The sequence below is a fragment of the Hydractinia symbiolongicarpus genome, chromosome 3 (genome assembly GCF_029227915.1).
Source record: "Hydractinia symbiolongicarpus strain clone_291-10 chromosome 3, HSymV2.1, whole genome shotgun sequence".
Classification (NCBI taxonomy): Eukaryota; Metazoa; Cnidaria; class Hydrozoa; order Anthoathecata; family Hydractiniidae; genus Hydractinia; species Hydractinia symbiolongicarpus.
Window position 1 is genome coordinate 23370579 of NC_079877.1, and position 11973 is coordinate 23382551.

General features: G+C 33.2%; 1 protein-coding gene across 1 annotated transcript in view; it reads right to left on the minus strand.

Annotated features, from left to right (window-relative positions):
• Positions 1-484: 484 nt before the first annotated feature.
• Positions 485-11973, minus strand: part of LOC130636319 (ubiquitin-associated domain-containing protein 2-like) — a 67634-nt gene continuing 56145 nt past the window's right edge. Inside the window, exons 2-10 of the mRNA XM_057445998.1 lie at positions 10681-10758; positions 9812-9939; positions 8389-8508; positions 7169-7278; positions 6496-6610; positions 4985-5032; positions 3403-3630; positions 1765-1971; positions 485-1060 (exon numbers count right to left, since the gene is read on the minus strand). Of these exons, the coding sequence (XP_057301981.1) occupies positions 950-1060; positions 1765-1971; positions 3403-3630; positions 4985-5032; positions 6496-6610; positions 7169-7278; positions 8389-8508; positions 9812-9939; positions 10681-10720 (1107 nt within the window). The 5' untranslated portion in view covers positions 10721-10758 and the 3' untranslated portion in view covers positions 485-949. The remainder of the gene's footprint in view (positions 1061-1764; positions 1972-3402; positions 3631-4984; positions 5033-6495; positions 6611-7168; positions 7279-8388; positions 8509-9811; positions 9940-10680; positions 10759-11973) is intronic.

Sequence of the window (11973 nt, forward strand, 5' to 3'; positions counted from 1 at the left end):
CTTAAAGAGCTTGATAATTCAATTCAGGCTGTTGCTACTGTATTAAGAGGTCACCCGCATACAGTCCTTGGTAGCCGTTCAAAATTATTTCCTCGTGCACATAAATTAAATCACAAAAAAGATTATCGAAAAAACTTTTTGCAAATGGAACGCAGTTTCTAAACAGAGGTTAACGAGATATCGGTCACAACCTACGTCTAACTGCACGTTGACCTGGTCAAAGAGTTCATGTCCATTTAAAAATGTACTTCGCAATAACTACCTTGTGTTTTTTGAATGTGGAGAATTTTTATTTTTAAGGAAAAAAAAATCGTCAGATTCGTCAAAAAAATCGCCCGGTTGGTTTTCTCTAGACCTCTATATTTATAATACCCGTATTTTGTTTGTCTGCGAAAAGCCTAAAAATGTGCACAGTTGTGCGAAAGACTTGATTTTTTTTCTATCAATTTTAAAGTCGGTAGGGTTGAAGAAAGACAAAACAATATTGAGTCGAATATTCAAAACATATGGAAACACTACTGATGTCCAATCAATTGACAGGAATACTGATTTACTCAAAAAACGCATTGCTATTTGCATCGCTGCACAATAACCAAAACATTACGTAATGTATTGTGCAATCCAATGCGTCCGTTTAATTTCTTGATTCGTCATATTGATTTTGTTGATATTAGTATACATCAAAATCTGAAACGTATATCAACAAAGCTTTAATTAACTGGCGGGAACAAAAACGCCAAATCTGCACAAAATAATCAATATCATGTCAATTGTGTCCCAAAACGCATCAACACTGTCATGTCAGTAAAGGACAGGAACTTCATCCAGCCTGTCTTATTACTGACAGCGCTTTAATCGCTATTCCATCCTGTTCACATGTATGCGTCTATACGATAACCACAAAGGTATTGAGAAATACGCAGCAATAGAAAATATGTTTCTGCATGATTTACTGTGCGGATAGTAGTATGCTTGTGGCGTGTTGGATGTCATTGTTAGCACTTGCTAAAGCATCAACGACAGCATCTCTTGCGAAACCCATATCGACTAAAGTTTTCACCTACAATAGAAAACATATGCATAGAATTTTAACGAAACTTAACAACCTAACAGGAGTAGTTCTCTAGGCGTACAACGTTTCGCGCTTTTTTTTTTTTGAAAATATTTTCTTAAAAGAGTGTTACGCTAGCTTTCATTCTCTCTAATTTTATCTTTTTGTGTGATTTACCTTGGATTTGAAACAAGTAGAGTCTTGCTTTTGGAACCTATACTGTTGTGCAAAAAAATTTAAAATATGCGCTCCGCTCAAATATGCGCCTTAAAAGTCAACAAGCGTCCGGGCGGTTAATCAAAAAATCTACTACACAATTCCACGTCTAATTATAACGCACCAAATATAAATTAAATTTACAGATTTTCAAGCGGAATTAGGATAAGCGAGGAAAGTTTTTTTTCGTATTTTTAGTGCCTGTCCTTCTTGACATATTCGTGAAACGAACAAATGCTCACAGACAGACAACAATCCTATTTAAGCTGCGTTTTACAAAATAAGCGTCAATGGAGTATGGACCTTGAAAAAATGCAGTCTATTGAAAAGGCTTTGAAAAATTAAAACATTATACAGCGCATCATTAAAAACCTCGCACAACAAAGATTTCGTCCATATCCCGAAGGTACAGAGCAATATGTTCCCTACAGCGATCTAATCATATCTACTAATTCCGCATGTTATTGGATCAAGCAAGTAAATGCAAGCATAATTACCTTTTCTTCACGTACGTCAGATGTGGGCTCTGCCTCGTTTACCACTTCAGGATATGGAGGCGGTTGCGGAGCGGGCGGCGCTTGTGGAGTGAGCGGGGCTTGCGGTGTGGGCGGTGCATGTTGTTCCACGTGTCGTGCGTTATTAAAAAGACTCCCGAAAGAAGGATTGATGACGTCAGCGTAACCTTGACCAACAGTTCGACGATCCTAAAATAATGTAAAGTAAAATTGAACTTTAAAATAGCAAAAAAATTTGATTTTCCTAAATCAAAAAATATTGGGTGCGGAATGCTTTTTTAACTCACTCGAAAATTTAAGCGACTACTCGCTAAACGACAAGGAATCGTAATTAGATATAGCTAGCAAAATACTGTTTTATTCATTTTTGTAAATTATAACATTTCTACAAAGGAAAAATTTATTTAGCACACTACAGCTTAATACAGTATCCGCTATGAGAGGGAAAAAGCAATCAATTTGACATCCAAATCGCGGTTTTACAAAAAGCTCGTTTCCCTTCGTTTGGGCACTCTTGAATCCGCTATTGCACAGGAGGACGCAAGGCCTTCTTTCTTGACCCAATGTATATTTTTTCTTTGCACTACTATAGATTATAAGCCGATATAGGACTAAAGGTATTACAGATGTCAGAGCTGGGATTTCAGAAAGACCATATTTGTTTTTTCCAAAGAACTGTATCCTGATGTGTGTTACATACAGCAAGCGAGTTGACCCTTTTGTATTAAAATTTAACTTGCTGGGATTTCAGAAAGGTCACATTTCTTTGCGAACAACTGTAGCCTTATGTAACACACAAAGCAAGCGAGTTGACCTTTGCTTATTGAAATTTAATTAGACCTCGTTTGGCTGCAGAAACCAGTCGGTGTCTCAAATGTTGATATAGCACAAAAGGAAAAACTGTCGTGAAAATAGCAGCATGAGACAAGGTTGTTAAGGTTACTAAAAAAAAGTTAGTACATAAAAAAAAAATAATGAAAAAAAAATGAAAAAAAATGTAAATATATGTTCTAATGACTTATTAAAAAACCATTAAACAAGAGGGGTCAAGGAGACAGTAACATTTCTAAACAGAAGTCAAATTGATTAGCAAAAAAAACCACGTTACGCTGAATTACACACGTGAAGTCGACGTGCCAAACCAGACTTCATTATTCATTTGTTTCGTAATATAATTTCCGTTTCAAATCAAGTCAACATGTGGATGAGAAACTACCATGCATGAAAGAGCTTGCATATCGATAGACAAAACTGCAAACGTTCAACACTATTGCAACATCGCGACATACGCACGCAATACGATGAAGAACTATAATGCATAATAAAAGACTTACATCGCATAGGATATATTTTTTCCTTCCGTCAAAACATTTCGTTGAAATAATTTTAAAAAGTGAACTCAAAAGAGGTTCATTGCAGCATAAAAACCCTTGTGTGCTAAAATTTCCGTGCTTTCCTTGTCAAGTTTTGGGATGACACACAAATCAAAACATATAAGTATATGCTATAACACAACGTTATATGGCTTGAAATAGCGCCCTACAAGGTGCTAGATGATCCTAGGTCAAACAAACAAGCATAAACAAACAAACAAAAAAGTAAAAAACAAAACTAACTTACTCCACCTCCTCTGACCACGTTCTGTCGCTGTCTACTCATAACGTAATCAAACACCATGTCTTCGTGAATTTCTGGGGTGGCTCCCATGTACGCTTTTCTTGAAGTTGTAGCTGCTTCACCGGATAGGAAGTAGGAATACAGTCGTTGAAACCTACTGCTCACAGCGTTTGGAATTGTAAACCAGGATTGTATTTTGAGAAGATTTAGTCTGTAGATCATACCTGATATCTAAACAGAAGATACGGAAACTGCGAGTGGCTAAGTTACACGTGACATTACGAGTTTATCGGTAAAAAGTCGGTAACAAATAGCTTACTGCAACTTTATCGATAAAAAAGTTGGTTATAGTAAAACAAAAAAAATCGAATTTATCAGCAAAAATGTTGGTGACAAGTGGCTATAACTTCACAAATGTTTCCAACGAGCTCCCTCTTCACAAACAAGAACATGAACTTTTTTTAATTTTCAACTCCAAAAATAAGCCCATCAAGTTACTACTTTATCTTTTTACTCCGAAAATAAACCTATCAAGTTACTACCCTATCTTTTTACTCCGAAAATAAGCCCGTCAAGTTACTACTCTATCTTTTTACCCCAAAAATAAGCCCGTCAAGTTACTACTCTATCTTTTTACTCCGAAAATAAGCCCGTCAAGTTACTACTCTATCTTTTTACTCCGAAAATAAGCCCATCAAGTTACTACTCTATCTTTTTACTCCGAAAATAAGCCCGTCAAGTTACTACTCTATCTTTTTACTCCGAAAATAAGCCCATCAAGTTACTACTCTATCTTTTTACTCCGAAAATAAGCCCATCAAGTTACTACTCTATCTTTTTACTCCGAAAATAAGCCCGTCAAGTTACTACTCTATCTTTTTACTCCGAAAATAAGCCCGTCAAGTTACTACTCTATCTTTTTACTCCGAAAATAAGCCCGTCAAGTTACTACTCTATCTTTTTACTCCGAAAATAAGCCCATCAAGTTACTACTCTATCTTTTTACTCCGAAAATAAGCCCGTCAAGTTACTACTCTATCTTTTTACTCCGAAAATAAGCCCATCAAGTTACTACTCTATCTTTTTACCCCGAAAATAAGCACAAAGGAAGGCCGATTGGAAAATTAATATTTCGGTTGGGAAGTTAATTAAAAAGTCATGCTTGGAAGATTCTTTAACATATGCACATATGTTTCAACACTGAGCTCTGCCTACCCCTAAGTTTTCCACGTTTTCCACGCTAGAATTAAACGAAATAATTTCCCGAATATTCTTTTACACACCTTTCCAGAAACCATGGACCAGGTGATAATAGCAATTTTTATATCACCTGATTTTTCTCTCAGTTTTTTGGTTCCCCCTAAGACGACACCCGTTTCCCAACCTCCCTTTCTATCCAAGACGAATACTTTACAAATACTGAAATTATGCAGGACCTAACGAATATCGATTTGAAAGGCCTGTTAATCAACACAAGGATATAAAAAGCCAAAGGTGAACTTCTTCAACGCGAAAACAGCTTTGATGATTCACACCAACACTACTACAACACAATGAGATGATGACGAAGAGAGTTAACACTTACAATGCCGCAGGAAGCCATTAAAAATGTTTTCTCGTTACTTAGCACCATCTAGAAGAAAGATAATTTCACTTTAATTACAGAATAAAAAGTCACCGTAGAAACAAACAAATTATTTCTCATTTCGTTCAGCGCAAATAAAAAATGTATAATTACACAAAGTTGAACAATCACCTTGACACCCAGTGTCTTTGACTTTCATTTGATAAGGATACAGTCATCGCATTAAGATTTACGGCAACCGAGCAGGCCGTATGTCCAGCTTTTTGTAAAAATAATGTACCGTAATTATTCCAATTTAACGCTGCTTCTAATTAACGCGGACGGAAAAAAATGGCCAAAAGTTTGTAATTTATCGCCTCCAATTATTAACGCGGGTCGAAAATTTGGCGTGTTTTATTTACCTCTAATTTAACACGGATCGCATTTTTTATTTAAAAAAATCAAGCAGTGGTTTAGATTAAATGAACATATATATTTCGATATATTATGATACTGAGATCAAGCAAAGGGATTATCATTTTCGTCTTCGTCCATGTCAAGCTCGTCCTGTGCTTTTTCCATACATTTTTGGTAAAATGCTCCATTGCGAATGTCGAAGGGAAACAAGAACAAGAAGAAATAGCTTTGTAAAAAAATTATTTTGAAAAAAAAAAATTAAGGAAAATTTTCAAAAAAATGTTTCTTATATTGAACGGATTAGTTTATTTGCCTCTAATTATTAATACGGGTTGACCGTGCTCAAAAGTTTGTAATTTATCGTTGCTAATTATTTTTACCGGCGCGTTATTTTAAAATAATTACGGTATAACCCGTAATTACGAAAATATGCTAAGCGTAACCCAAACTTGTGGAAAACAAATTATTTCCTATTTTTTTCATATTTCGCGAGGAGAAACTTGCACAAAACGGAAGACTACAAATGTTTCGTCGAAATTAAATTTTGCAAGTGATTATGACACAAATACTGACGTCCAATTACAGAAATAATGTGAGTTTTCATTCACATCTTCCTCTACCTATCCCATCGAACCAGTTTTTTACGCGAATTTGGCAATTTCGGAACAAAAAAACGCGAATTTCCTGCAAAAAGTACTTTTCCTAAGGTAGCTGAGGTTGGTAATTGTGTTAAAATAGAAGATAAAGCACTAATACATGTATAAAAACTCATATTACAGAAGATTTTCACAAAACTTAAAAGGGACAAAAAGTTACTCATAATCACACTTATTCTAACATACACGTTGGCCGACCTTTTAAAAACAAAAATTTAGCCAAATTGAAAGAAAAAGACAGTGAGTTTAGTAGGTATCGATTACCATGGGTTTTTTCATGGGCTAACGACTGAAGTTAAAATGCCTAAATTGCAACAAACAATACGACGGAACCATAGTGAGCTTTTACGCTTTCTAATTAATAAAATAACCGTTTGCATTCTTTCAAAAAGGAAGTAGTGCCAGTTCTCTAGAAGTGTGTATGTAAAAATGTTAAAAAAAATTGAAATTATATTCTACCTGTGCTGCAAGCATATATACAAATGTCTTTTTTGAAAACGAAAATCTACCATTTTCTGCGTTGCTTCGAATGTCTTTGTAATAGTATACCAACATACTAAACAGTGGGCCATAGCTACGTGGCGTTAAGGAATTATACATGTTAGTGCTTTCTACATTAGACTTTTTCTTCCAACCAACAATAGATTGTCAGCGAAAATTTTTGAACCAATATGGAAGAATTACTGATTTCTTAGAAAGCGGTTTGTGACTGGTGTTGATATTCTAAGGTAATGATTCAAATCGAAAAGTGAACACGAAACGTGAAATTTTCGCCTCTTGCAAACATACAACTGAAACTTTTGCGAATAAGACATAGCAAGAAAATTCGCGAATCAATGCTCTTGAAAAAATACTAAAGCATTAATTTTCGCTGAATCACCGAAAAAGTTCACCTTAAAAAATTTAAAGGATTGAACCTCAAAACGTGATAAACTGAAACTTAAATAGACTGGCCAGATGTTTTCTACTTGTGAACTTTTCAAGTGAAAGTTTTAACACAACAAAGAGGTGTCTCTAAAATATTGGATCAACAGAAAAATTTATAGAGCTCAGAACGAAGCACAAGTAGTTAAGCAAGATTTAAAGGAAAAACAGAGCGTATGGCAATCTGTTGTTTGTCATGAAAAGATACATCCCTTTCGGTACTATTTCCACCATTGGTATATTGCTTGCCAATATTTTTGATTTGAAGAGAATAAAATATAATCCAAGGGATAATGACCAATTTGTGAAAAAGAATGACTAAAATATAAATAAAAACAGTAAAAAATAAAAAAAACACACTCTATTCACAAATATTTCCATGACATTTTAAAACAAACATGTTTGTAAAAAAGTTTATTACGCAAAGTCAGTTACAGTTTTTTCAGCATTCTTGTGGCAGACAAACCACAGCTAGTTAATCTTTAGATGAAGAATCCAAAATCTGTTTATTAAGTGAAGGGAAAAAACTGAGAAAAACAAATTTTAACATAATTATCAAAAAGGGCGTATTAGCTGCAAAGAAGTTACCATTTTAACATTTTTAGGTTTAACAATTTGCATGGGTAGTTATGGAGTGCTGAGGTAAATCAGATTTCACATTCAGAAAGAGTGTCTAACGTTTGTCTATAAGACTTTCGTTCTACTTTTTTATAGTTTAACTTTCTTAATCAAATTAAAATAGAAAATAAGCTTGATCTTCAATTGTAAAGTCATGAACATCATTTAGGTAACAGTTATTATAATTGTGTTTTAGTGACTTAACATTACTGTTGCCAACAACAGAATGTAAAATCACTGGTACCAAAACGAACTGGATTTAAATCTTTTTGGCACCCACTTAGAAACGACACATAGGTGGCATTCAAATGAAAGTCTCACTTCGTCTAAAATAAAGACTTAAACTGAAGTGAAAAGGGGCAAATTTCGACAAGCTTCCATTTCCCCCGGGAGTTAAAGTGAAATGCTGGGCCACTGTCGTCTTTTATGTCAACCTTGATAATGGTTATAATACGGTAGTACTTATATTACTTAAGTTTTCTTTTGTCTGTTTACAGTGAAATTTTATTTTGCTTTAACAAAAGTTTTGGGAGCATCTTGTAAACAGTCAAAAACTACTGAATTGAGACCAAAGAAAATATATTGCTTTTTTTCTACAATGTTGGGTTTTGTGTGAATAAACCAAAATCGAGGAAATATATTCAATGATTTCAAAAAAATGCCAAAAAAATTGTAAGGGCAGTTAAAGTTTTTTGAAGTCCTTGAGAAACTGACAGCTTCCAGACTTTCCTAAGCACTTTTGAAATGCCTTTTCATTGTATTCCACCCTAATTTAAGTTTGTGAAGGGAGATAAATATTACATCACATACAATATATTTCTTTGAACCCCATCTTCGTTCCAACACCAAAAAATAATAAATGAACAAACAATTGCAAATGACATCGAAAGAATTATCCACGATAAACTGTGAACAGATAAACCGCAATATCTAGGTGAAAGAAAAAGAAAATAATTAAACACAGCAAATAAAGCGCATTGTTAGAATTCACAGATATGTGCAGCCTTAAAGTCTACAGGATACTCTGCAAAAAAGTGAATCCTTTCGAGGGATAATATGTAAGTGTTAAGGGAATGCACACATGACAAAACGCTGAGTTCAATCCTAAACAAGATTTCTTTGAAAACGTTGTGTAAAATAATCTCTGAATAATGTTCTAAAGTTGACCACGTAATTGTCATAATTGATAAAAATGACAGGTATAATGCCTAACATATTTATAAATTTTCAATCTTAAAAAAAACGGTACTGTTGTTATCTGTTGAAGGCAGGCTTTGAAGTTAAAAAAGTTGGAGTGCATTGGTTTTAAAAAATGTTTTTATAAGAAATTGTGTAAATCATAATACTAAGAGAATTAACTGGAATGTTTATAAAATTCATAAAATAATAAGTTTAATTTAATAAGTTTAGAAAACAAGCGCTGCTATGAGAAATTTATTTATTATCAATTATTTTTGGTCCATAAAAGTTATAATTCCAACGTACTCATAGTTCGAACTAACTTGGTTTTTAATTCCCCTTAAAAAATGGAGTAAAAAAAACATTCAGTCTGTTGAAGTGCCAGCTCAGAAACAAAACACACTGCAGGTGGCCAAATCATTGACTACTGAAATTTAATTTGGCGTACATAATTGAATGAAAACTCAGTTAAGTTAGAACTGTTTACAGGTGAAAATCAAAATAATGAACCGCGCATGTCAATAGAAGTACAGATGCCTTGACATTAGAAATAGATACTTTTATTGAACTTTTTTAAATACAAAGTACAAACGCAATGTGGTTTTTTTACGACTTTTCTTCCTTATGCATACACTTTTGTGTTGCATTTTGTAATCACAAAAAATATATACATCGCAGCCATGTATGAAAAAAGTTTACCCACAATGCTGCTAAACATTAATTTTCGTTCACATGCATTTTCAGAAATCAATGCTACAAAAAGGTAATGTGATTTCTCTATTTGTGTATTAAAATTTAAAGTTTTTATTTTGCAGCGTACACTAACCTTTAAATCTAATTCCTGTAAAAATTGCTTGGTTTCCTTAAGTTTAAAATCGTCTTTAGTTTAGCAATAGGAAATCAGAGAAGTGAAGTGGTACTTGGGAGTAGGCCTAACAAATGGAACTCTCCAACAACTGCAGTATGATCGTGTTCTAGTTACAGCAAACCTGTTTAAACAAAAGGGGCTAGAAGGAACATGTGCCAAATGTGAAAATATGAATGAGAAAATTACTTGTTTTTTATGAATAACATCTGTCCATGATACAGTGAATAATTTTCGGTATCCATTTGACAAAAATACAGCGGCCACAGATGGAATGCCAGTTGACACCAAAAGAAACCGGCTCACAGGTGCATGCTCTACAAAAGAAAAAATATTAACAAATTATGATATGTACCAACCAATCAGAATCCTGTTGATGTTGTGTGTGCAGGAGACCTGAAATTACCTACAAATGTCAGCTTTGGCAACTTTTTAGTCAAAACAACTTCTTTGTGGTCATTTTGGCAAACATACTTTCAATACATGTTTTTCATAAGCAAAATATTGATAAGCATTATAAAGACTTGGAATGACTAAAAAAATAGAATGAGCGGAAAACAGGATTGAGAGGTTTTGCAGATTCTATTTTTACATCATTTAAGTCGTGTGACAGTTTGTTTTTGAGAAAGGTAAGTGATTTTCCACACTAGAAGTGAACTTTGTTTAAAATTCTTTGTCTAAAGTTTTTTAGTTGTTAAAGAAAATAATGAGATGATACAACATGTTGATATAAAGTAATGAAGGTCTCAATATGCTATAGTTAACAACAGGGATCTACCAACATATAGACATATCAGATAAACATAAACATTTCTATCTGATGCGGTGCATTCAAAATTTAAAAATGCAGTATGCTATAAAAACAAATCCCACACTGAGCTCTAATCAGCAATCACACAAAAACAGGCAACTTTGAATAAGGAAGTTTTCACTTTCCTTGTTAATTAAGATAGCATGTCACGTAAATGCCAAAACACTAATCACATTGTACTACAACTAATAGTGCCTATCTTACATGCAACGTAGAGAACATGAATAATAATAATAATAATACATACTAAATCCCAAACCAGATATAACATCAGGACTGACATCCATACTGTGTTGATCTTTCGAATTTGCTTAGTAGTTTACACTAAAATGGAATAATTTTAATTTCAAGAGTTAAAATTTACAAAAAGACGTATAAATATGCAAATTATAAAAATACATAGGTGAAACTAAACTAAAATTAACATGTGTCATGATGTACGATGACATTGTATTCTCGTCCTGCTGAGCCACATTCCCTTTTTCTTACAGTATAGCAAAACAAAACAAAAATTGCAATGGAGTGGAAAAATCAGTTGTGCTATGCTGTAAACATTTTTTATTTACTTTTGTTTTCATTTTCATACTGTGGTTATTTTAATTTAATCTTAAACAATGCAGCCTGATTAACTAAATTACAGCAAGAAAAAAAAAACTACTAGATCATTTTTCTCCTGACATTAAGATAATTAGCATGATAAAGTATACGTTGACACACATTAAAAAATTAAAAAGTAGATATATACTAATACTACAAATATTTATAATATAATGAATTCGTAACAATTTGTTAAAAACAGAACAGGAACATAGCTTCTCTACATGAATATTGCTGTCCACAAGATTTATTCATATGTTGATACTAATTCAAAACAAGATATGCCTAGTCAGGGAGCAAATTAAGTGTAAATAAATCAAAAGCAATTTTTTTTTCGAAGCTTTTGCCATAAGTTTAATGGTGTAATCGCTACCTCAAAATTGACGCTCCTTTTTTCATTCACATAGCTGAACAAACACGCTTCTTCCTATCATCGCCAAATTGCTACCATATCAAAATTTTTTTGACCTGTATCGCCAGTAGCCGAAATGTGAAAAAATACATACTCGTTCAAAAAAAATATACAAGAGAGCATGCAAGATATCCCGTGATTTTCTTTTACATCCATGATATAGACTGAGGTAAAAATATGGAAAACTTATAATTTATAACATTTTAAGATTGCTAGTCAATAAAAACAAATTGCGAATCGCGATCCCTTAATTCGATCATTGCTAGTAACTATATTTTTCTTATATTCCATTTTTTACCATCCACTGTATTTTCGTTATTCAAATATTTATGATGATTTTGTGCATCTTATCAAAATTTGGTGCCAATTTACTTCAGAGGCCTTTTTAACTTCATAGATAAAGTGTACATAAAACCCAATCTGAGTTCTCTGTTTGCGTGTTTGTGCATTGATAAAACATATAATTTCTTATCAACATAAAAATAATAATTAGGTATATAGTTTATCAATTCCACAATAAATATCAGATAT